The sequence below is a fragment of the Eretmochelys imbricata genome, chromosome 3 (genome assembly GCF_965152235.1).
Source record: "Eretmochelys imbricata isolate rEreImb1 chromosome 3, rEreImb1.hap1, whole genome shotgun sequence".
Lineage (NCBI taxonomy): Eukaryota > Metazoa > Chordata > Testudines > Cheloniidae > Eretmochelys > Eretmochelys imbricata.
The window spans coordinates 76,143,226-76,166,719 of NC_135574.1; the positions used below are offsets into that span (position 1 = coordinate 76,143,226).

The window sequence follows — 23,494 nt, forward strand, 5'->3', positions numbered from 1 at the left end:
GGTCCATCCAGCCCAGTATCCTGTCTTCTGACATTGGCCAATGCCAGGTGCTTCAGAGGGAATGAGCAGAACAGGTAATCATCAAGTGATCCATCCGCTGTCACCCATTCCCAGCTTCTGGCAAACGCAGGCTAGGGACACTTCAGAACATGGTTTTGCTTCCCTGCCCATTCTGGCTAATAGTCAGTGCTGGACCTGTACCTCCATGAACTTATCTAGTTCTTTTTTGAACCCTGGTATAGTCTTGGCCTTCATAACATCCTCTGACAAAGAGTTCCACAGGTTGACTGTGTGTTGTGTGAAGAAATACTCCCTTTAGTTTGTTTTAAACCTTCTGCCTATTAATTTCATTTGGTGACCCATAATTCCTGTGTTATAAGGAGTAAATAACACTTCCTCATTCACTTTCTCCACATCATTCATGATTTTATAGACCTCTATCATATCGCCCCTTAGTTGCCTCTTTTCCAAGCTGAAAAGTCCCAGTCTTATTAATCTCTCCTCATAAGGAAACTGTTCCATACCCCTAATAATTTTTGTTGCTCTTTCCTGTGCCTTATCTTCTTCTGGCTCAACTAGCAAAGATGACCCTGCTCATTCTCAGAGGGATTATCATATAATTTCTTCATCTTAAATTGTAGCTTTTTTATTCTCTGGCTGGTGATGTATATTCACATTTTTAAAATATATTACACACATGTTAAACTATGTTAAAAGAGCATTATTAAGTTTGCAAAGTCAAACACTCAAAAGTTGCAAAATACCAGAATCAAGGTTACCTATATAAACTTAATTTGCTCCCCCCCCATGCAAATGCATTATGATACAGTCTATAATTACATGATCACATATTATTTTTCCACAGTACTGCTGCTTTGAGGAGTGAATCAGGGTCGTGTACTGAAGGAGGGTGTTGTCTCTAGGACCTCTGCCTCATTTATTACAGAAGCTGTGTAGTGAAAGAGGCAGGAAAGGGATTGGAGGAGATCAAAGATTGTCTCCTAGTTAAAGCAGCTGAATACAACCCTGGAGAACTGGATTCTATTCCAGTCTCTGTGACAGAGTTCTTGTGTGATGTTGAGCAAGTTACTTAAACCAAACTCTTCACAGGTGGTTACTAGTTGTGTGTTCCTCTTTTCTGGATGCCCAAGTCGATAGCCTGGGGTCTGATTTGCAGAAGGGCTAAACGCTCTCAGCTGCAAGTGAAATCAACGGGAGCTGTTCTTGAATATATAAAGTGCTAGATAGTGCAATGAGAAGTTGGAAAAACAGGTGTCTCAAATTGGGCACCCAGTTGTCCTTAATCTCTGTGCCTTAGTTCCCTGTCTGTAAAATGGGGATAATACCACCCCTCATCTCACAGGGTTGTTGTGAAAAAAAAATTGTTTGTGAGGCACTAAGATGTTATGAGAAAAGGAGGACTTGTGGCACCTTAGAGACTAACAAATTTATTTGAGCATAAGCTTTCGTGAGCTACAGCATCCAATGAAGTGAGCTGTAGCTTACGAAAGCTTATGCTCAAATAAATTTGTTAGTCTCTAAGGTGCCACTAGTACTCCTTTTCTTTTCGCGAATATAGACTAACACGGCTGCTACTCTGAAACCTGTCAGTTGTTATAGTGACTAGTACAGTACCTAGCACAATGGAGTCCCAGTTCATGAGTGGGGCTCTATGTGCTATGATAATACAAATAACTAATAATAAAAGCCCATGAGGAAATTAATAATTCTGTCTTTGGATCAGGGTTTGAATAGTGTGCAGTAAAAAAAGCCCTGGGGCCATGCACTGAACAATCCAGAGAAAACAAAATATTGAAGAGCTGCTCATTCAGTGAGCACTGTCCATCCTATTCATGGAAGGAGGCAGGGGTTGTGTAGGGAAAAAATAGTGTGTGATCATATAATTAAAGATTTATCATAATTCATTTGCATAAAGGGGCTGAATTAAGGTTGCACAGGCAGCCTTAATTCGGCATTTTTTAACTTGGAAGTGTTTGACTTTGCAAACATAGTTAGGTTCCTATAGCACAGCTTTTGTGTGTTCAATGATATCTGCAGACAGTGGGTGAGAGCCTCAGGTAGTGTAAATTAGAGAACTCCTCAATGGAGGATGAGGATCCGGTCCTTTACAAAAAATAAGTTCCTAGCTCAGCACAGGCCTCAGTTGTGTGTGGGGAGGAGAGAGAGAGTGAGTGAGTGTGTGTGTGTGAGAGAGAGAGAGGGGTGTGCAGGAGTGGTGTTTGTAGATGGGCTGTGCTTCAGCATGTCACCTGTGTAACTAACAGGCTCTCTGACTTTAGATGGCCATATTGTTACATAAACAAACCAAGAAGCACAGAGACAGAAAAGTACCTTTTCAAAACACATTTAAGAGATATATTTTAATTAAAAACCTCATGGGGGATTATTACAGAGCATTAGCTAGTTAATCTGGGCACTTAGGCCCCAGTCCACCAAAGCCCTGAAGTACATGTTCAACTTTAAGCATGTGAATAACAGACCCACTGACCACAGCTGGTGAGAACAGTCCCACTGGGTTACTTGCATGCTTAAAGTTAAGCATGTGTTAAAGTGCTTTGTAGCATCACGGGTATATTCTGAGTATTTATCTTTTCCCCAACAAAGAGCAGACAACCCAATACAGGCTCAAAAGGTTTTCTGAAAGCAATGGGTGCCCATAGTATTCCTTTTCAGTCTACTTTCCAGTAGAGGGTAGAGGCTTATTTGTCAATCTCACTGCAAAACACAAAAGGTACGAAGGCAGATCTGCAGGCAAGAAAATTCATCTGATGAAGTGAGCAGTAGCTCACAAAAGCTTATGCTCAAATAAACTGGTTAGTCTCTAAGGTGCCACAAGTACTCCTTTTTCTTTTTGCGAATACAGACTAACACGGCTGCAACTCTGATTCCCACGTGTGCATACTGCATTCAGCACACTGATCACACTATTGGCACTTCACGAATAATATTAATAACACCACACAAACAGTGTCCCAAGTTTCTTATTATTTGTACTGCAGCCACCACGTCCTAGAATGTATGAAATAAGAGTATTTCAAAAGACACAAATTATAGCTCAATGGAACCAGCTAGACATAAATGGTTGTTTCACACATCTCTAATAAGTAATGAAATATGCTCCTACCTCATCTGGCTATGATGTTGAAAAAACAGAGGTACAAAGCTATAATGTTTGTTTGCTGGAACTGATGATGGAGCATGTGGAGATGCTTGTTTGTGTTTGTTTGTTCTTTCCTCCCGTGTTTATAGACAAACAGTCTATAACCTTGTCTATGCTGAAAGAGCCTAGAAGATCTCCAGAAAACCCCTTGTTGCTCTTCAGGCATCTAGTGGTTCTATTATGTTTAAACACTCAGACTTTCCAGAGAAAGCTTTTGTATGCTCCATGTAAACATGTTTACCAGAAAGTTAAAATTCACGTTTTCCTTGTTGTAGGGCTTTTGAGCACCACTTCATACATAATAATAGGAGAGATCCTGCCAAGCATTTCTGAACTTACACTTGGAAGCTCAGATTCTCTACTCTGTCAAATGTTATGTTACAATCATCCCAAGGCAACTGAAGCACTATTAAAGGCAGTGCAACTGAAGAGCATGAGACAAGTTCTTGAATACATGAAAATAAAAGATGTGAACCTTTCAAGTGCAAATATTTTTCTCTGGATGTTTTGAAAACACAGGTCTCTGTTTCTGTTTGGCTCCCCCCGCTGATAGCTCCAACATGGAATTGTCAGAGAAGGTTGAAGCCTGGGACCGAGTGTAAGACAAAGAACACCCCCCATACTGAGAACACAGTAATTGTTGTGGGAGAGATGACATGCTTTTTTCCATGGTGTATGTCAAGGTACAAGGATCTATGGATATTTAATTAGAGACCAGGGGATAGGAGGGTACAAAGGATTGGGGAGTGAACTTATTTGCATGCTGAATTTTGCACAGCTCTCTTCTGGATACTGAAAATTCCTGTAGTTTGTCAGAGCTACCACAGTACTGAAGTATAGACCCATTTGAAACACGTTATTGCCAACATCATTTTAATACCAATGTATTGGTTACAGTTTACCTATATTTTATTTAAGAATTGTTGTCTATAATCTGTCAACACCACCATTTCTACCCCTATCATAAGAACGGCCATACTGGGTCAGATCAGTGGTCCATCTAGCCCAGGATCCTGTCTTCTGATAGTTCCCAATGCCAGATGCTTCAGAGGGAATGAACAGAACAGGGCAATTTCGAATGATCCATCCCCTGTCATCCTGTCCCAGCTTCTGGCAGTTGGAGGTTTAGGGACACCTGCAGCATGGAACTGTGTCCCTGACCATGTTAGTTAATAGCCATTGATGGACCTATCCTCTAGGAACAAATCCTGCATTTTGGCAGATGGTTAGATTAGATGACTCTTGCAGTCCATACTAACCCTATCGTTCTATGATTCTATCTAATTCTTTTTTGAACCCAGTTATACTTTTGGCCTTCATAACATCTCATGGCAATGAGTTCCACAGATTGACTGGGCGTTGTGTGAAGAAGTGTTTCCTTTTGTTTGTTTAAAACCTACTGCTTATTAATTTCATTGGTTGATCCCTAATTCTTGTGTTATGTGAAGTGCTAAATAACACTTTCCTACTCATTTTTTCCATATTATTCATGATTATATCAGCCTCTATTATGTCCTCCGTTAGTCATCTCTTCTCTAAGCTGTACAGTTCTAATCTTCTTAATCTCTCCACATACAGAAGCTGTTCCATACCCCTAATAATTTTTGTTGCTTTTATCTGAACCTTTTCCAATTCTAATATATCATTTTTGACATGGGGTGACCAGAACTGCATGTAGTATTCAAGACGCGTGGGTACCATGGATTTATATAGTGGCATTATGATATCAATGAAACACCACCAAAAATGCAGCCTAAAGACTTGATTGCAAATCCTCTTTCTTTCTTTTCAGTTATGTTTCCTTTTCCTTTATTGAGTTTAAAACTCTTTCAGCAATTGCACAGAAATTAAATGGGCAATCAGCTTTCTGCCCAAGCCATGATAAGCCATGTGGGCAATTTGCTGTTCAATAATTGACACATCCATATAGCCACATGAGAGATAACTTAAATAATCAAGATTTCAGTTCTACAGATTCTGTAAATGTGTCATTTCTCTAGCTAGTTCAGTCTTATAGCTAACACTCTTCCTCCCAGTCACACTAATCAGGAAATCACTGAAACCTGTCACCATGCAAGGCACTGAATTTAGCCATATGAAGTGGAAATCCATCAACTTCATGAAAAAACTAGTGCAGATACAGACAGACATCATCTTCCTTTCCAAATGCAAACAAATGGACATAATACCAAAAGGACTGAAAGTAAAAAATCCATTACAATCAACATACCACACAGATTATAGTGAGAGATTATGCCACACACTCTCAAAGAAACTGCGGAACCACCTGATCAACATCCTATACAGCAAACAAGAGAAGATCAAGAATGAACTCTCAAAACTAGAAACTCTCTTAAAAAACCAAGCTTCCACACAAACTCCCTCGTGGCTGGACTCTACAAAAACTAGACAAGTCATATACAACACACACTTTGCATCTCTACAGAGGAAAACGGACACTAAACTATCTAAACTCCTACATGCCTCAAGGGGCCACAATAGTGCTTCCCTTAACTCACCTAACAATATTGTTAATCTATCCAGCTATACTCTTAGCCCGACAGAAGAGTATGTCCTATCTTGGGGTCTCTCCTTCTGCCCCACCACTCACACAAACATGATACAGTTCTGTGGTGACCTAGAATTCTACTTTTGACATCTCCGACTCAAGGAATATTTCCAACACACCACTGAACAGCACACTAACACACAGAAAGCTTCCTACCAACACTACAAAAAGAAGGATTCTGCGTGGATTCCTTCTCGAGGTTGAAACAACAGACTGGACTTCTACATAGAGTGCTTCCATCAACATGCACGAGCTGAAATTGTGGAAAAGCAGCATCACTAGCCTCATAACCTCAGCTGTGCAGAACACAACGTCATCCACAACCTCAGAAACAACTCTGACATCATAATAAAGAAGGCTGACAAAGGAGATGCTGTCATCATCATGAATAGGTCAGAATATGAACAAGAGGCTGCTAGACAACTCTCTGACACCGCAGTCTACAGGCCATTATCCTCTGATCCCACTGAGGATTACCAAAAGAAACTACACCATCTGCTCAAGAAACTCCCTAAAGAAGCTCAGGAACAAATCTACACTGACACACCCATAAAGCCCCAACCAGGGGTATTCTACCTGCTACCCAAAATCCATAAACCTAGGAATCCTGGATGCCCCATCATCTCAGGCATTGGCACCCTGACAGCAGGATTATCTGGCTATGTAGACTCTCTCCTCAGGCCCTACGCTACCAGCACTCCCAGCTATCTTTGAGACACCACTGACTTCCTGAGGAAACTACAATCCTTTGATGATCTTCCAGAAAACACCATCCTAGCCACTATGGATGTAGAAGCCCTCTACACCAATATTCCACACAAAGATGGACTACAAGCCATCAGGAATAGCATCGCCGATACCATCATGGCAAACCTGGTGGCTGAACTTTGTGACCTTGTCCTCACCCATAACTATTTCGGATTTGTGGACAATTTACACCTTCAAGTCAGTGGGACTGCTGTGGGTACCTGCATGGCCCCTCAATTTTTATGTCTGACTTAGAACGCTTCCTCAGCTCTCGTCCCCTTATGCCCCTACTCTACTTGCACTACACTGATGACATCTTCATCATTTGGACCCATGAAAAGGAGGCCCTTGAGGAATTCCACCACGATTTCAAAGATTTCCACCCTACCATCAACTTCAGCCTGGACCAGTCCACACAAGAGGTCCACTCCTAGACACTACAGTGCTAATAAGCGATGGTCACATAAACACTACCCTATACCGGAAACATACTGACCGCTATACTTACCTACATGGCTCCTGCTTTCATCCAGACCATATCACACGATCTATTGTCTACAGCCAAGCTCTAAGATACAACTGCATTTGCTCCGATCCCTCAGACAGAGAAAAACACCTACAGAATCTCTATCAAGTGTTCTTAAAACTGCAATACCCACCTAGTGAAGTGACGAAACAGATTTACAGAGCCAGAAGGGTACCCAGAAGTCACCTACTACAAGACAGGCCCAACAAAGAAAGTAACAGAACGCCACTAGCCGTCACCTACAGCCCCCAACTAAAACCTCTCCAGCGCATCATCAAAGATCTACAATCTATCCTGAAGGACGACCTCTGACTCTCACAGACCTTGGGAGACGGGCCAATCCTCGCTTACGGACAGCCCCCCAACCTGAAGCAAATACTTACCAGCAACTACACACCACACAACAAAAACACCAACGCAGGGACCAAAACCTGCTACAAACCCTGGTGCCAACTCTGGCCACATATCTATTCAGGGGACACCATCATAGGACCTAACCACATCAGCCACACTATCCAGGGCTTGTTCACCTGCACATCAACCAATGTGATATATGCCATCATGTGCCAGCAATGCCCCTCTGCCATGTACATTGGCCAAACCAGACAGTCTCTACATAAAAGAATAAATGGACACAAATCTGACATCAGGAATCATTACATTCATAAACCAGTAGGAGAACACTTCAATCTCTCTGGTCACTCAATAACAGACCTCAAAGTGGCAATTCTTCAACAAAAAAACCCTTCAAAAACAGACTCCAACGTGAAGCTACAGAACTGGAATTAATTTGCAAACTAGATACCATCAGATTAGGCCTGAATAGAGACTGGGAGTGGTTGGGTCATTACGAAACCTAAACTTAATTTCCCCAATACTAATTTCTCCCTACTTTTACTCACACCTTCTTGTCAACTGTCTGTAATGGGCCACTCTCTTACCACTTCAAAAGTTATGTCTCCTTCCTTGGTATCCTGCTAATTGATTTATCTTGTTAGACTGACGTAACACTAGGTAAAGCAACCCCCATCCTTTCATGTATTTATACCTGCTCCTGTATCTTTCACTCTATGCATCCGATGAAGTGGGTTCTAGCCCATGAAAACTTATGCCCAAATAAATTTGTTAGTCTCTAAGATGCCACAAGGACTCCTCATTTTTTTTTTGCTGATACAGACTAACACGGCTATCACTGAAACCTAATCAGGAAAGGATTTGAAAGACTGATCCCAATTCTCTTACAAAAAGGAGTATTAAATAGTACTTTGAACGGATATTGCAATAATTCATACACTAATTGTCATTTCAATAACAACTTTGGGGGACCTGGCAAGTGCATTGTGTGCTGTCACAAATCATAATTCATCCTATCCCGTCCAAGAGCCTGCACTAACTAGCACCTTGAGCTCTCAGCAGATGTTCTGAATCTCAAAAGGATTTGCTCCCAATCAGTGGCTCCTCTCAGCTTAAACACCAGACAGACGATCTATACCATTGCATACACAAACACACAAGGAAGTCTCTCGAGGGATTGGTTACAGACCAAAATTAACTGAATCTCAGTCAAACCAGAAAACATCATTTACAGATACCTAATGGTTCCAATATTGATGCAATGCATGAGGAATTCTAAGCCTCCAACATTATTATTGCTTTGGTTTCTGAAATCAGTCTAAGGGAGAAACAAGGAAAACAGGCTATACTTTCCAGTTCTTTCTTGGTGCAGAGGAATTGTGCACATCTCTCTTCCATCTGAGCAGAGAACATACAGCAAAACAGTCCAGGATCACACTTCACACAAACCAAGGTGCCATTTGCATAATTTTGCCCTTCCTCCCTTCTCAACCTTCCTTAGCACGTTCTGGACTGCTTCTTTGTACTTGGGAATAGAGAAGCTCTACTCTTCCTTCCCTGTGGGTGAAATCCACTCATGTTCAGAAGGCCAGTACAAGGTCATTGAGCCATTTAGTAGGGCTCTAATGGGACTTTAGTGCTGACCTTCTGCATATGGATGAATTTTGCCCAAAGTGCATTTTTGGGGAGCTTTTAAAAATTGCATCATAGGGTCCAGATTAAATTAGCTCCATTTGCATGTAAAAATAATTATTTTCTAACTGCCAATCCTGCAAGCTCAAACTGCAATCTGAAAGTACAGGATTCTTTCTGGATCTTGTATCACTATTAATAAAAATTCTGCAACTGGAACATGGTTCATAATCTCATTGATGACATAATAGCAGGGACACAACGGAGAAGGATCTGAAAACAGTGCAGTTAAAAACTCAATGTTGTAATTATTGACACTGACTACAGTAGATAAGCAAACAGAAGAGATTGTAGAAAAATTTATATTTAAAGTTTGGCTCTACTCCAAAACAGGACTATATTTTATATTTTATCTACTGTAGTCAATGTCAATAATTACAACATTGAGTTTTTAACTGCACTGTTTTCAGATCCTTCTCCGTTGTGTTAGTGTTCATGTCCATACATTTCAATAAGTAAAATTTTCCCATGGAAATGCAGTTTAAATGATATTTTTATAAAGTCAGTGTCTGTTTCTATTCTCTTCTGCCTCTTGTTATTCATGCCAGACAAAGGCCTTTCAGGAGGAAAAAAAAAACCCTTTGTTCCTTTTTAGTTTTCCTTTATTATAACATTTCAGAGACTATATTATGAATTTTAAAAGCTCAGTGAACATTCTCTTCCTTTCTATCCATTCATTCATTTTCACAGACATATCCCCCTTACTTCCTGCCCATACAAACTCCCATGGTCTTCTCCACAAAGATCGGGAGCTGTTTTTGGTGCTAACTTCTACAGTACATTAGACATTTGGGGCTAGATTCACAAAAGGACTGAGGCACTTAGCTGCCATTTTAGGTACCTAAGTCCCAGAATCAGGCCCCACTGGACTTCACAGAACCTCTTCTAAGCTGCTGCTGCTGAACTCTGTAGGCATCTAACCTCACTTGGCATCTAAATTTTTGCAGTCAAAGTTCCCTAGACACCTATGTCTCTGCTTCTGTGCATGCGCAATGCAGCCCCTGACCAGGCTTTTCTTCACCTGCCTTGCCTGCAGGGCTCTGTCATAAATATAAAGGGAAGGGTAATCACCTTTCTGTATACAGTGCTATAAAATCCCTCCTGGCCAGAGGCAACATCCTGTTACCTGTAAAGGGTTAAGAAGCTCAGCTAACCTGGCTGGCACCTGACCCAAAGGACCAATGAGGGAACAAGATACTTTCAAATCTTGGTTGGAGGGTAGGGAGGAAGCCTTTTGTTTGTGCTCTTTGTTTAGGTTCTTATTCTCTCTTGGAACTGAGAGAGGCCAGACAGAAATCCATCTTCTCCAACCCATCCTAATCCAAGTCTCCAATATTGCAACCAGTATAGGTAAGCCAGGCAAGGTGGATTAGTTTATCTTTTGTTTTATGTGAATTTTCCCTGTATTAAGAGGGAGGTTTATTCCTGTTTTCTGTAACTTTAAGGTTTTGCCCAGAGGGGGATCCTCTGTGTTTTGAATCTGAATACCCTGTAAAGTATTTTCCATCCTGATTTTACAGAGGTGATTCTTTTACCTTTTCTTTAATTAAAATTCTTCTTTTAAGAACCTGATTGATTTTTCATTGTTCTTAAGATCCAAGGGTTTGGGTCTGTGTTCACCTGTACAAATTGGTGAGGATTATTATCAAGCCTTCCCCAGGAAAGGGGGTGTAGGGCTTGGGGGGATATTTTGGGGGAAGACATCTCCAAGTGGTCTCTTTCCCTGTTCTTTGTTTAAAACGCTTGGTGGTGGCAGCATAATGTTCAAGGACAAGGCAAAGTTTGTACCTCGGGGAAGTTTTTAACCTAAGCTGGTAAGAATAAGCTTAGGGGGTCTTTCATGCAGGTCCCCACATCTGTACCCTAGAGTTCAGAGTGGGGAAGGAACCCTGACAGGCTCAATCTGGTAAGCATGCTCCATGATGGGGCATCCACCTCACACTGGTCAGTAAAGGAGTAATGGAGCCCTTTACTGCGCAGAAAGCAGCCAATAGGAGAGAGGTTGTGAGGAGCAGCCAATCCGGGTTGGGTAGGCCCATATAAGAAGAGCTGCAGGGCAGAGCAGAGGCAGTAAGTAGCTCCCTGGAACTTAAGGAGGGAGGATGAGCTGCCTTAAAGAAGGAAGAAAGCTAGCACCCTGGACATAGCAGTGCTGGGCAGGATCAGGAGAGTGAGAGCAAGCTCCTGGATGACTGCTAAAACTGGCATTTTGAGGCCCTGAGATAAGGGTGGAGAAGGTGCTGGGGTGGTGGGGAAGCTACCCAGGGAAGTAGACTGAGCGGTTGGAGGGGATGCAGCTCATGGCTGCCATCTACAAGGTCCTTGGGTCAGGACCTGGAGTAGTGTACGGGCCTGGGTCCCCCTCTCACCACTGAGGAAGTGGTTGGACCATCAGTCTGCAGGACATTCCCCTGGAAGGGGGGAGCACAGAGTGTGGCACAGCTGGAAGTATGTGTCCTAAGGAAGACATCACGGTCCTGGGAGTGATGTAGGTCCTGGAGCAGAAGTGATGACAGCAAGACATCAGCAGAAGAGGGTGCACTGGTTGGCAGAGCTAATCCCCAGAACAACCAGCAGGAGGCACCGCAGTGGTGAGTGCACCGTGTCACAGGCCCCTATAGGTGAACTTACTCACAAAACAGTGGGGGGAGGAGGGCCTCCCTCATAACTTTTAGCCCAATGATAAGGTACTCACCTGGGCCATGGGAGACGCCTGGTTCAAATCCTCCCTCTTCCTGAGGTGGAGGAGGAATTTGAACTAGGCACTGCCATTTCTCAGAAGAGTGCTCCACCCCTGAGCTATGGACATTCTGATGTGGGTGTCTCTCAATCTCTCCTGCTGAAATTCTTCCACTGTGACTACATAATGTAAATCATTGGAGCAGGGGGACTGCCTCTCCCATATCCTAGGTGAGTGCATTAACCACCAGGCTACAGTCACCTCTCTCTCTGGCCTAGTGATCCTATCATTAGTTATTCATAGTAGAACAGCTTTGACAGGAGAGACTGAGGGAGTCCCACATCAGAATATCCCATCGCCCAGTGACTAGGGTACTCCCCTGAGGGGTAGTAGAGGCAGGATTTAGGACACACCCCTCATGTTGGCATCTCCCATTGGCTAGCTTAGGTGTTTCCCTGCTTAGTGTGTTGGCTTTTGTGAATCTCATTCCGAGGCATCTATCTCTTCCCATTCAGTGTATAGGGAGCCTAGGTGCCAAACTCAGGGTTTGTAAACCCCAGTGATTTTCTAGGTGCATAAAATGCAGTCAGTGTCACCACACCTAAGCTCCTTTGTGAATGTAGCCTTAGTGCTTTAGAGGGAGATTTTCAAAGGCAGAACAGGCTATTAGGTGTCTAATTCTTTTTTGTGTCATTGGAAATCTGCCTCCTTAAAGTTCACTCTGTCTATGGACTGAGTTCATTTATTAAATCTTGCTGATGCTGACATGTATTAGCCTTAGTCTATCATGTTTATTACAATTTGCATTACGGGTGCTTAGATCAAATCAGCTTCTGATGAAACGTCTTTCAATTTTGTGATGAAATCATGCAGTTGAGAGTCTCACTATAAAAGTGTTGATAGAATCAGGAGATTAAAGATATTTTCTTCTTGCACAAAAATATAATTCATAATTGGGCCAGAGGCTGAGGTCCAAGAAGTCTGCTTGACATTGCTAGATCACAGCAAAGCAAACTTAAAGATACAGCTAGGGATTTCTCTGACACAAAGGAATCTTCATCTGGCAGAGAAGTTCTTGTTACTGGGAGTAGGGGGTAATGCTGGGGAAAGTGATGAAATCCTGGGAGGCCATTATTAACCAGAAGAGTGTAGATAGCAGTCTGCTATAAAAAATAAGCTTAGGTAGATTCTGTTTTGAAAAGTGGATGTTTGAGTTGTTTTCGTTTTTATAGAATTACTTTAAAAATATTACTTAAAGTCTCAAAATAAGTCGTGTGGCTTCCAAATGGATGTCTGAGCAAGAAAACAATCTGTATGTAAGGGTCAGATGTTTGCATTTATATTTTTTGTTTGAATGTCACAGAGTAACAAGTCTCTTGCACAGATTATCCCTCTTAATCATTTTGAGTCCTGAGAGAAAATGCTAACTGGATCAAACTGCATTGTTAGAGAGGGAAAGTGTAACAAAGTCAAGACTCACTGGAGTGGCACCTCCTGCTGGTCAACCTGGGAATTAGCTCTTTTCCAGCCTTGGAGCTCCCTTTGCTGGCTGATGGCTCACCTGCCTCACGCCCCCCATGTCCCTCCCAGTGCCCTTTACCTCAGGGTGCTGCCCCACCGCAATGCCCCACACTCTGGGTCTCCCCTCCCAGGGGAACCCCCAACCCTCTAAGCCCACCTTGCCTCAGTGGCTACTGCCAGTAATCATCTAGCCCTCTTTCCCTGGGGCAGACTGCAGTCTATAATGGCCACTCATCATTGGCAAGGGGGTAAGACCAGCTGCCGCCACCTAGCCCTGAGCTACACTTCTGCAACCCAAGTACCTGCTTTAGCTTTTAGCAGGGTTTGCCAGGCTGGAGCGCCTCTTGCCTTTCCCCAGTACTACTCTACTTCTGGTACCCTGAGCTCCCAGGCAGCCAGGTCCTTCTCACTCCACAGCTAGAGAGAGACTCACTGCCTTCTGGACCCACAGCTCTTTTATCTAGGCCAGCTGTGGCCTGATTAAGCCAGCCACACCTGGGGCCAACTACCTCGCCAACCTCCCTCAGCTGCTCTTAAACCCTTTTACCATGGAGTGGGGCAACCACCCTACTACGGAAGGTGATGACTTTTTTTGATAAAACTTAAGGCCCTACGCTACCCAAGTTAATGGGAATTTTGCCACTGAATTCAGTGGGAGCTAGATCAGTTTCTAAACTCTCAATTCAAAAAAGCATCCCTATTGCGGAAGAAAGCTTACATGTGTGCTTAAGTCCCACTGAACTCAATAAACATGTGCTTGAAGTGAAGCATGTGCTTAAGTGCTTCCCTGTGAAGGGAGGGATCTAATCATATGTTTATGTGCTTTCCTGAATCGTGGCCCAAATTTGGATAGACAGAACTGTGTGTCAAAATGACTACATAGATCATGAATTATTTATTGTACTAGTCTTTGCTGGACAATTCCATTCCTTAAGGTATTCAAATGATTTGTTTACAGCAGTAAGTCTCAGTTGCAGCACATGCTAAATTCCATACCTTACTATGGTGAACACAATGAGGATATTGCCAACTAATCCCATTGAACAGATAATCCCAATTAGAGAGGGAAGGATGATTGTTTCTGCTGCACTGATCACTTGGTAGTAATGCCCTCCACTCCAGGATCTGTTGAACAAGACAGGTGTGCTATTCCAACAGGAAGGCTGGATTTCATTCATTCTTCAGAGATGTTAGATGCTTAAATCTGTAACAGCAACAGAAAATAAATTATTCATAGACTCTTACAATTTGAATGTTTCATTAGTCAAGCATACTATCTTGGGATACATGATTTTTAATTACAGTTTGAATTTCATAAATACAATCTTCCAAGTGGTTGTTTTATGTTCATGAATGAACTCAACAGACTTAGATAGTATTGCTTTAAAAAAAAATCTGGGATATGTTTTGTACCTATAGTAAAATATACAGAACTTTTTTTAATGAGTCATTTTAGGTCACAGCATTCATACTGATCATGGAAATTCCATGGGCATCTATTCCTTGATCTCCCACAGACTTATGAAATGTTGAATAAGTCATGTAGGCCCAAATTTTCAAAAGGGAGCTCTAATTTTAGGTGCCCCACTTGAGTCAATCAGAGCCTGATTTTCAGGCCTGATTGCTCACCTCTCAATTGGAGTTCATTTGCCAATGAGGGTGATTAGTGCTTCCAAGAATTAATCCTGAGCTATTATCTCACCTTGTGTACCCAAAAATTGAGACTCCCAAAATTAGAAGACGTTTGGTAAGTTGTTCCAATGGTTAATTGCTTTCACTGTTAAAAGTGTATAGCTTATTTCCAGTCAGAATTTGTCCAGCCAGATTCTCCATAGATTATGTGATTTTTTTCTGGTGCTTGGAATGTAAATTCTGGGATATTATTTCTCATTTCACTGAGAGATGAGGAAAGTGATTTTAGAAGTGAAGTGGATTGCTGCCTATGGCCTGGGCTAAGAAACAATGATGCAATTTGGCAGTTTTTGCTTCTGAAGAGGGGCATTTAATTTGTAAGGATGCCTTCTAGCTTAAGGGAGCAGGTTGTCAAAAATTATATGAAAACAATGCAAAGAGGGTTATAAAGAAACGTATGTGTTCTGTCTGATGTGGTTCAAAGAAGAATAGTGGCTTTGAGGTACTTGGGGAATTTGGCAGGATCTGTGCAGAGGGAATGGAGGATTCATGAATTCTGCAGAGTGTGGTGTAGCGGATTTGTCTCAGGGTGTTTTAGAGACTGAAACATGAATCTCTTCAGCGTGAAGAGATCTACATTCTGTCTCACAAAGCTGTCAGCCAGAAACCCTGAAGGAATACAGGGCATGAACCTTGGAAAGTTATAGCTTAAAGGACAAATCTAGCAGAACAATTCCATTTAAAAAAAAAAACAGTCCCAGCAGTGAGAACTGCTGGAGACAAGGTATTAATTATTATGATTGGAAATGTTAACAATAAACCACATTGAATTCATTCACAATCCATAGTCTCTCACGTTTAACACAAACACAATTGCAAGTAAAAATAATGAGTCTGAGTTCTGTGGGGTAAATCTTCTGATTCGGTAGGGTACAAGGAGAGGTCTTTCACTAGGACTAGTTGTTTTGAAACTAGACTGCAGGATTCCACTGCTGAAGACTGTCCAATCTATACCAACAGGCTGTAAACCGGGATCAGGGCATACCCCTTTATGGAGGATAAACAGCAGTACCTGGTCACTCAGAGCAAGTGGCTGGGGAGCAGCTACAAAAGATCTAGCCCCAGGGCTGGCCCACAACATTTTGGCACCTGAAGCAGGGAGCTCAAATGACACCCCCAAGCCGACTCGCTTGGGCCAAAACTTTGAAAGGTCTCAATTCTGCCTTCTTCCTGTTCTACTCCTCTCAGGGTACTGCTCTGCTACCTAGCCCAATAAAGGGGAACACACACCTTAAAATGCCTTGTCCAAAAATTAAGTAACGCTAAACTTTCAAATGCCTGAACAACAAATGTAACTTTTCTTGTCTGCATAGTAAACACTGGCATTTTTAGCTGTTTGAATAATCAAAGTGGTGCTTTCCATGCCTTCTTGGTTGCAGAGAGTTGAACAGCTACCTGCTGAAGGTCCACAGTCTGAGCCAGCTCATGCTCTATTGAGATGGTTGCAAGACCGACCAGCATCTCCTGTGTCATTGTGGAGCGTAGATGTGTTATTAACTTCAGCTTGGAGAAGCTGCGTTCTCCACTGGCAACTGTTACAGGAAGTGTTAGAAGTATGCACAGAGCAACAAAAGCATTTGGAAAGAAGGTGGTCGTCTTATCTGTGCACATATTATTCCTTATCTGTGCACATATTATTCAGCCTTTGGAATTGATCCTGCTGAAATGCATCTTGAAAGGGCTTTCAGTTCATTACCTAAATCATTTGCATCAATACTGCACATATCATTATGTGTCAACACTCCTTCTAGAGCCCTGCATTACTGGTGTAGGTCTTCTTCAGGTATAGTGAGGAGTTTTGGAATATCATACAATATCCCAAATATACTGCTGTGTTCCTTGAGCTGCATGAAACATTCTTCAGCTGACTGTATTGCACAGTCTAGCACCTGGTTAAAGAATTCAACTTTGAATTGTTGTTTGGGGTCTCTTCCGGAATTATCCCGTGCCTCGTAATCAAAATGTCTTCTTCTTCAGTGATTCTTGTATTCTTGAATAGGTGGGAAAAATAGCTTCAGTGTGAAGTTCCTCTGCCAACTTCTGTGCACTCTTCAGAACATTTTGAAATCCCTCATCTAACCGGTAAGACTGTAGGTATGACTTTGCTTTGTCCAGTTGTTCCATTGCTCCAGATATATCAAGGTCAGCACCTTGGAGTCTCTTGCTTACAACATTTATTTCAAATGGTATGTCATGCCACAACACTAAGCCACACAGAAATTTGAAGTTATGTATGTTTCTGGTGATTCCATTTCCCTCTGCCACTGTTCTCCCACAAACAGTTCCTGTCATAGCATTATCCTCCATAATGGTAACGATGCCATCACCTATCTTCCCAATTTGATGTTCGATAGGCTTTATCGCCTACACTCGACTTTCCCGTCGTGTGGCACTCAGTGGTTTCAGGGTCAGAGAGGATGTTCCCAGATGTTGCTTCAAAATTTGCCTTCAATGGGTTGATGCAGAGAAAAATACATAGGTGCTCTGAATTACATTAAAAAAATTCAGCAGCCTCACTAGAAGCTGATGCTGCATCACAGACCACCAAGTTCAATGAAAGAGAACTGCTGGACAAAAAAAGCAAGGGTTTAACTCTCGGATCCATGTCTGCACTCCTCTGTTCTTTCCTCTCATGTTGGCACCATTATCGTAGCCCTGACCTCTCATGTCAGCTATCCCAATTCCCATATCTTCCAGCTTTTGAAGGAGCACATTTGTCATACCAGCTCCTGTAGGATCATCAATGTCCATACATTCTAGAAAATGCTCTCTGACAGTCACCATTGCAGGGACATTTTCACTAGGTTCTGTTGTTGTTGTTACAAGACACACCATTAAAGTCATTTGTTCCGTATGGCAGATGTCAGGTGTGCAGTCCAGAACAACAGAGTAATATCTTGCTGACTTCAGATCTGCCACAATCTTCTGTTTGACTTTTGTTGCCAGTAACTGTATAATCTCATTTTGAATGGTTTTACCAAGGTAGTGGTGTGTGTACGTTTCTTGGGTGGTGACTCTTCTTAGATGCTCCTGGAATACAGCATCAAACTCAGCCATCAGCTCCACAATTTTAAGGAAGTTTCCGTTGTTTGGCACATACAGCTGATCTGAAGTGCCATGCAGTGCTAGGTTTTGGGTAGCAAGCATTCTCACAATGGCAATGAATCTTTTCAGAACATTTTCCCAGTAAAGAGACTCTGATGCAATCTTCTCTTGATGCTGATCATCTATGGTGGCCTTTAACATAAAAACATAAGAATGGCCAAACAAGGTCAGATCAAGAGTCCAGTCAGCCCAATATCCTATCTACTGGCAGTGGCCAATGCCAGGTGTCCCAGAGGGAGTGAACCTAACAGGTAATGATCAAGTGATCTCTCTCCTGCCATCCATTTCCACCCTCTGACAAACAGAGGCTAGGGACACCTTTCCTTACCCATCCTGGCTAATAGCCATTAATGGACTTAACCTCCATGAATGTATCCAGTTCTCTTGTAAATCCTGTTATAGTCCTAGCCTTCACAACCTCCTCAGGCAAGGAGTTCCACAGGTTGACTGTGTGCTGAGTGAAGAAGAACTTCCTTTTATTTCTTTTAAACCTGCTAACCATTAATTTCACTTGGTGGCCTCTAGTTCTTATATTATGGGAACAAATAAAAAACTTTTTCCTTATTCACTTTCTCCACACCACTCATGATTTTACATACCTCTATCATATTCCCCCTTAGTCCCCTCTTTTCCGAGCTGAAAAGTCCTAGCTTCTTTAATCTCCCCTCATATGGGACCCGTTCCAAACCCCTAATTATTTTAGTTGCCCTTTTCTGAACCTTTTCTAATGCCAGTATATCTTTTTTGAGATGAGGGGACCACATCTGTATGCAGTATTCAAGATGTGGGTGTATCATGGATTTATATAAGGGCAATAAGATATTCTCTGTCTTATTCTCTATCCCTTTTTTAATGATTCCTAACATCCCATTTGCTTTTTTGACTGCCGCTGCACACTGCATGGACATCTTCAAAGAACTATCCACGATGACTCCAAGATCTTTCTCCTGATTAGTTGTAAATTATCCCCCATCATATTATATGTATAGTTGAGGTTATTTTTTCCAATGTCCGTTACTTTACATTTATCCACATTAAATTTCATTTGCCATTTTGTTGCCAAATCACTTAGTTTTGTGAGACCCTTTTGAAGTTCTTCACAGACTGCTTTGGTCTTAACTATCTCGAGCAGTTTAGTATCATCTGCAAACTTTATCACCTCACTGTTTACCCCTTTCTCCAGATTATTTATGAATAAATTGAATAGGATTGGTCCTAGGACTGACCCTTGGGTAACACCACTAGTAACCCCTCTCCATTCTGAAAATTTACCATTTATTCCTACCCTTTGTTCCCTGTCTTTTAACCAGTTCTCAATCCATGAAAGAGTGTTCCCTCTTCTCCCATGACAACTTAATTTACGTAAGAGCCTTTGAGGGACTTTGTCAAAGGCTTTCTGGAAATCTAAGTACACTATGTCCACTGGATCCACCTTGTCCACAGGTTTGTTGACCCCCTCAAAGAATTCTAATAGATTAGTAAGACATGATCTCCCTTTACAGAAACCATGTTGATTTTTGCGCAACAATTTATGTTCTTCTATGTATTTGACACTTTTATTCTTTATTATTGTTTCAACTAATTTGCCCGGTACTGACGTTAGACTTACCGGTCTGTAATTGACATGATCACCTCGAGAGCCCTTCTTAAATATTGGTGTTACATTAGCTATCTTCCAGTCATTGGGTACAGTAGCTGATTTAAAGGACAGGTTACAAACCATAGTTAATAGTTCTGCAATTTCATATTTGAGTCCTATCAGAACTCTTGGGTGAATGCCATCTGGTCCCAGTGACTTGTTACTGTTAAGTTTCTCAATTAATTCCAAAACCTCCTCTAGTGACACTTCAATCTGTGACAATTCCTCAGATTTGTCACCTACAAAAGACAGTTCAGGTTTGGGAATGTCCCTAACATCCTCAGCCGTGACGACTGAAGCAAAGAATTCATTTAGTTTCTCTGTGATGACTTTATCGTCTTTAAGTGCTCCTTTTGTATCTCGATTGTCCAGGGGCTCCACTGGTTGTTTAGAAGGCTTTCTGCTTCTGATGTACTTTAAAAAGTACTTACCCTTAGTCTTATTTCAAGCTCGTTCCACCTATGGAATGATCTCTGGTGATTTGCTGCCTTCTCATGGCATGCCAGATTTCTAGCCAGATTTTTCCAGTCCTTGGTTCCCGTAGAACCCAATGTGGCTGGAACATTAGATTGGAAGAGTTTGCAACAAAAACAGTATGCAGCATTTGGGGGTTTTGAGTACAAAAGCCATGGCCTCTCCACTTTGTCACCATTGGGGATTTCACGCCAGTAATGTATTGGATGGAAACTTCTTCTATTTTCATTGCCTTTGGGGAACATGAAGTTTTTCACTTGCTGTGGCCCATGCAGCACAAGGAAGTCCCTCAGGCTACTGCTCAAGTGGGTCCACAGTCCTGGATTATCTAGACTTAAGGAACTAAACTCAGCAGCAGCTGTTTCTTGCACCTCCACCACACTCTGATCTACACTTTTCTTCAGGAATGTGCATGGTTACATCCATTTGAGCTGGAGATACGGATGCTGCAGTAGCTGCCAGGTCACCTGCACTCTGCCTAACTGGAAGATCAGGCATCTTCTCACCACTCATATCCTTACTGAGGCCGAAAGACTCACCATGAACATTTGTGTCTATGTATTTCAGGAGAGCTCCTTCCTGTTTAGATAGAAAAGCTTCCTTTGCTTTTTCTTTTTCCGAATGCTGCCCCAGAGCATCTTCTTTCACTCATGGCTGCTGTTCCATGGTGCCAGCTATAGTGGCTCTCAACACTCAATTCAAGGGGACAAATAAGCAGGCTGGTAGCAGGGCCTGAGTGAAGGAAGATATCAGCATCTTAAGAGCCTAACTGGCTCCTACTACTTCAGTTGACTGCCTGTTCCCCTCAAGTGGGTTCAGGGAAGCAGCAGGAAACAGGAAACTCCCTGAGAAGCTGGTGTTAATTAGTCCAGGCTCCTGGGGGTGCTAGAGTGGTACATAAGAGGCTCCTCCTCCTCTCTGTCCCTGCAGCTCCTGCTGTTTTCTGTTATTCCCTCTCACCTTTTCTCCTGCTTGCCTGTTATGTCTTTTGTGCCCTCCTTCCTCTAGCACAGCACTCCACCATCTCTATGCATCTAGAGCAGAGAGAATACATATGCACCAGCAACAGACACAATTTTCTACACTCTGGGTCCTAGTGGCACCCCCCACACTCAGCCCAGTCTGGCACATGAGGCGGCCGCCTAATTTCGCCACATAGTGAGGCCAGTCCTGTCTAGCCCTGTGATGTCCCGGTCACAGTAAGGGGACAAAAGTTGTCTCTTTGTCTCTAAGGGTGCCTCAGCTTAATATACTGAGTTGAAGAGGAGTGAAGGGTAAGATAGTCAGGGAAACTTCAAAGAAACACCATTGTCAAAGTGGAAGCCATTGTGTGGTGTCATAAATATTTCTGGGCTCAATTCTGCCTCTGAAACCTTTACCCAACAGCTCTGTGTGGAAGGAATATAGATCTCCTGAGTTGAAAAACCATCCTGATGTACTCCCAATTTTTGGGGAGGCCGAGGTGTGAAATGCAGAAGTTCATCAGAGGGTCAGATTTCAAGACTATGAAGATTTATCCCATTGCTTAGTATGTGTACGACACTGTAATCCACAGTGTGCAATGTTCTAGAAACAATTCTGGTTTGTATGAAATTATAAATCACATTATTTAACAAAAGCTTTAGAATGCTACAAAGAGACCTTATTTGAAAGGCAGAAGAACAAGGGGGATACAGTTAATGTTGAGCTTTCAGTCTTAATTCTGCATTCCTAGCTTATGATTGTTTGATTTTTTTCAACTTTGCATTAATTCTAGTTTTGTGCCTCCACTATAAAATGCTTTTTATGTAGTACTACCAACTTCAAGCATTTAAAAATCCTGAATAAGCCCACTCCTAACCATGTGGTAATAATTTGGCCTACAAATTTACCCTATTTGTAAGATCAACTGTAGAAAGTATGTGATCCCTAAGGGTTGATGGGTGCTAAAAGGCTTAACCAGGGGGCAGGGCTACTTAGGGAGCCCAGGGTTTTAAAAAGCCCACTCCTAAGCAACCAGAGGAGCTAGCAAACAGGAATAGCTAACCGGGGAATTTTGTGAGAGATCTTAGAGTGGTAGTGTGTGTGTGGGGGGGGGAGAGGGGCGAGAACTCAACATTTGTTAAACTTAAAAGCCAATAATATCCCCTTGGTATAAACAAAACAACAAAGGAACCAGCTGCAGGTGTAAAAAGAGAATGCAGGCAGAGGTCCAGCAACGGCTTGGGGGCTACCCAGTTTATTGCACCCAATGCAGCATGTATAATTACCTGCCCTATGGACAGGTGGCGGATGTGTGGATTTGGTGCAAGGAGCTTCTGGCCCTCAGAGACCATGTACGGGCTTTGGACACCAGAGTGGCTGAACTGGAAGAGCTGAGGGAGACAGAGATATAATGAGACTTTCTGGGACACAGTAGAATGGTCCCAGCTCTGGTCTGACAGCTTCTGTGCTGTTGAGGAGGATGAAAGTCCCAGGGAAGGAGAGCATCTAACTGGAGCAGAGGGAAATGATCCCATAGTTGGGACCCTCCTTCCAGATGATGATGTGGTACCCTCTTGCACTGAGGATACCTCTCCGGGAGAGGGAATTCCAGCTATTAGAAAGAGACAGGTATTAGTAATAGGCTATTTGATCGTTAGAAACACAGATAGCTGGGTTTGTGATGACCGGGAGAACCGTATGGTGACTTGCCTGCTTGGTGTGAAGGTTGCGGATCTCTCGAGACCTCTAGATAGACTTATGTGTAGTGCTGGGGAGGAGCCAGTGGTCATAGTACATGTAGGTACAAATGACATACGGAAGGATAGGAGAGATCCTGGAGGCCAAATTTAGGCTGCTAGGTAAGAGATTAAAGTCCAGGACCTCCATGGTGTCCAGTTTGCAAAAGTCACAATATTGCTCGATTACAGACCTAAAAGTCGCAATATTACAACAAAAAAACTTCAAAAACAGACTCCAATGAGAGACTGCAAATTAATTCCAATTCAGCAGTCTCTCATTGGAGTCTGTTTTTGAAGTTTTTTTGTTGTAATATTGCGACTTTTAGGTCTGTAATCGAGCAATATTGTGACTTTTGCAAACTGGACACCATTAAATTAGGCTTGAATAAAGACTGGGAGTGGATGGGTCATTACACAAAGTAAACATATTTCCCCATGCCTGTTTCCCCTCCTACTGTTACTCTCACCTTCTTGTCAACTGTTGGAAATGGGCCATCCTGATTATCACTACAAAAGGTTTTTTTTCTCCTGCTGATAATAGCTCACCTTAATTGATCACTATTGTTATAGTGAGTATGGCAACACCCATTTTTTCATGTTCGGGGTGTGTGT

At 42.4% G+C, this 23,494-nt stretch overlaps 1 protein-coding gene across 1 annotated transcript in view; it reads right to left on the reverse strand.

The window, feature by feature from the left end:
• MCHR2 (melanin concentrating hormone receptor 2) overlaps positions 1–14,448 on the reverse strand; it is a 45,168-nt gene extending 30,720 nt beyond the window's left edge. The window contains exon 1 of the mRNA XM_077811689.1: positions 14,267–14,448. Within this exon, the coding sequence (XP_077667815.1) occupies positions 14,267–14,448 (182 nt within the window). The remainder of the gene's footprint in view (positions 1–14,266) is intronic.
• Between the last annotated feature and the right edge of the window lie 9,046 nt (positions 14,449–23,494).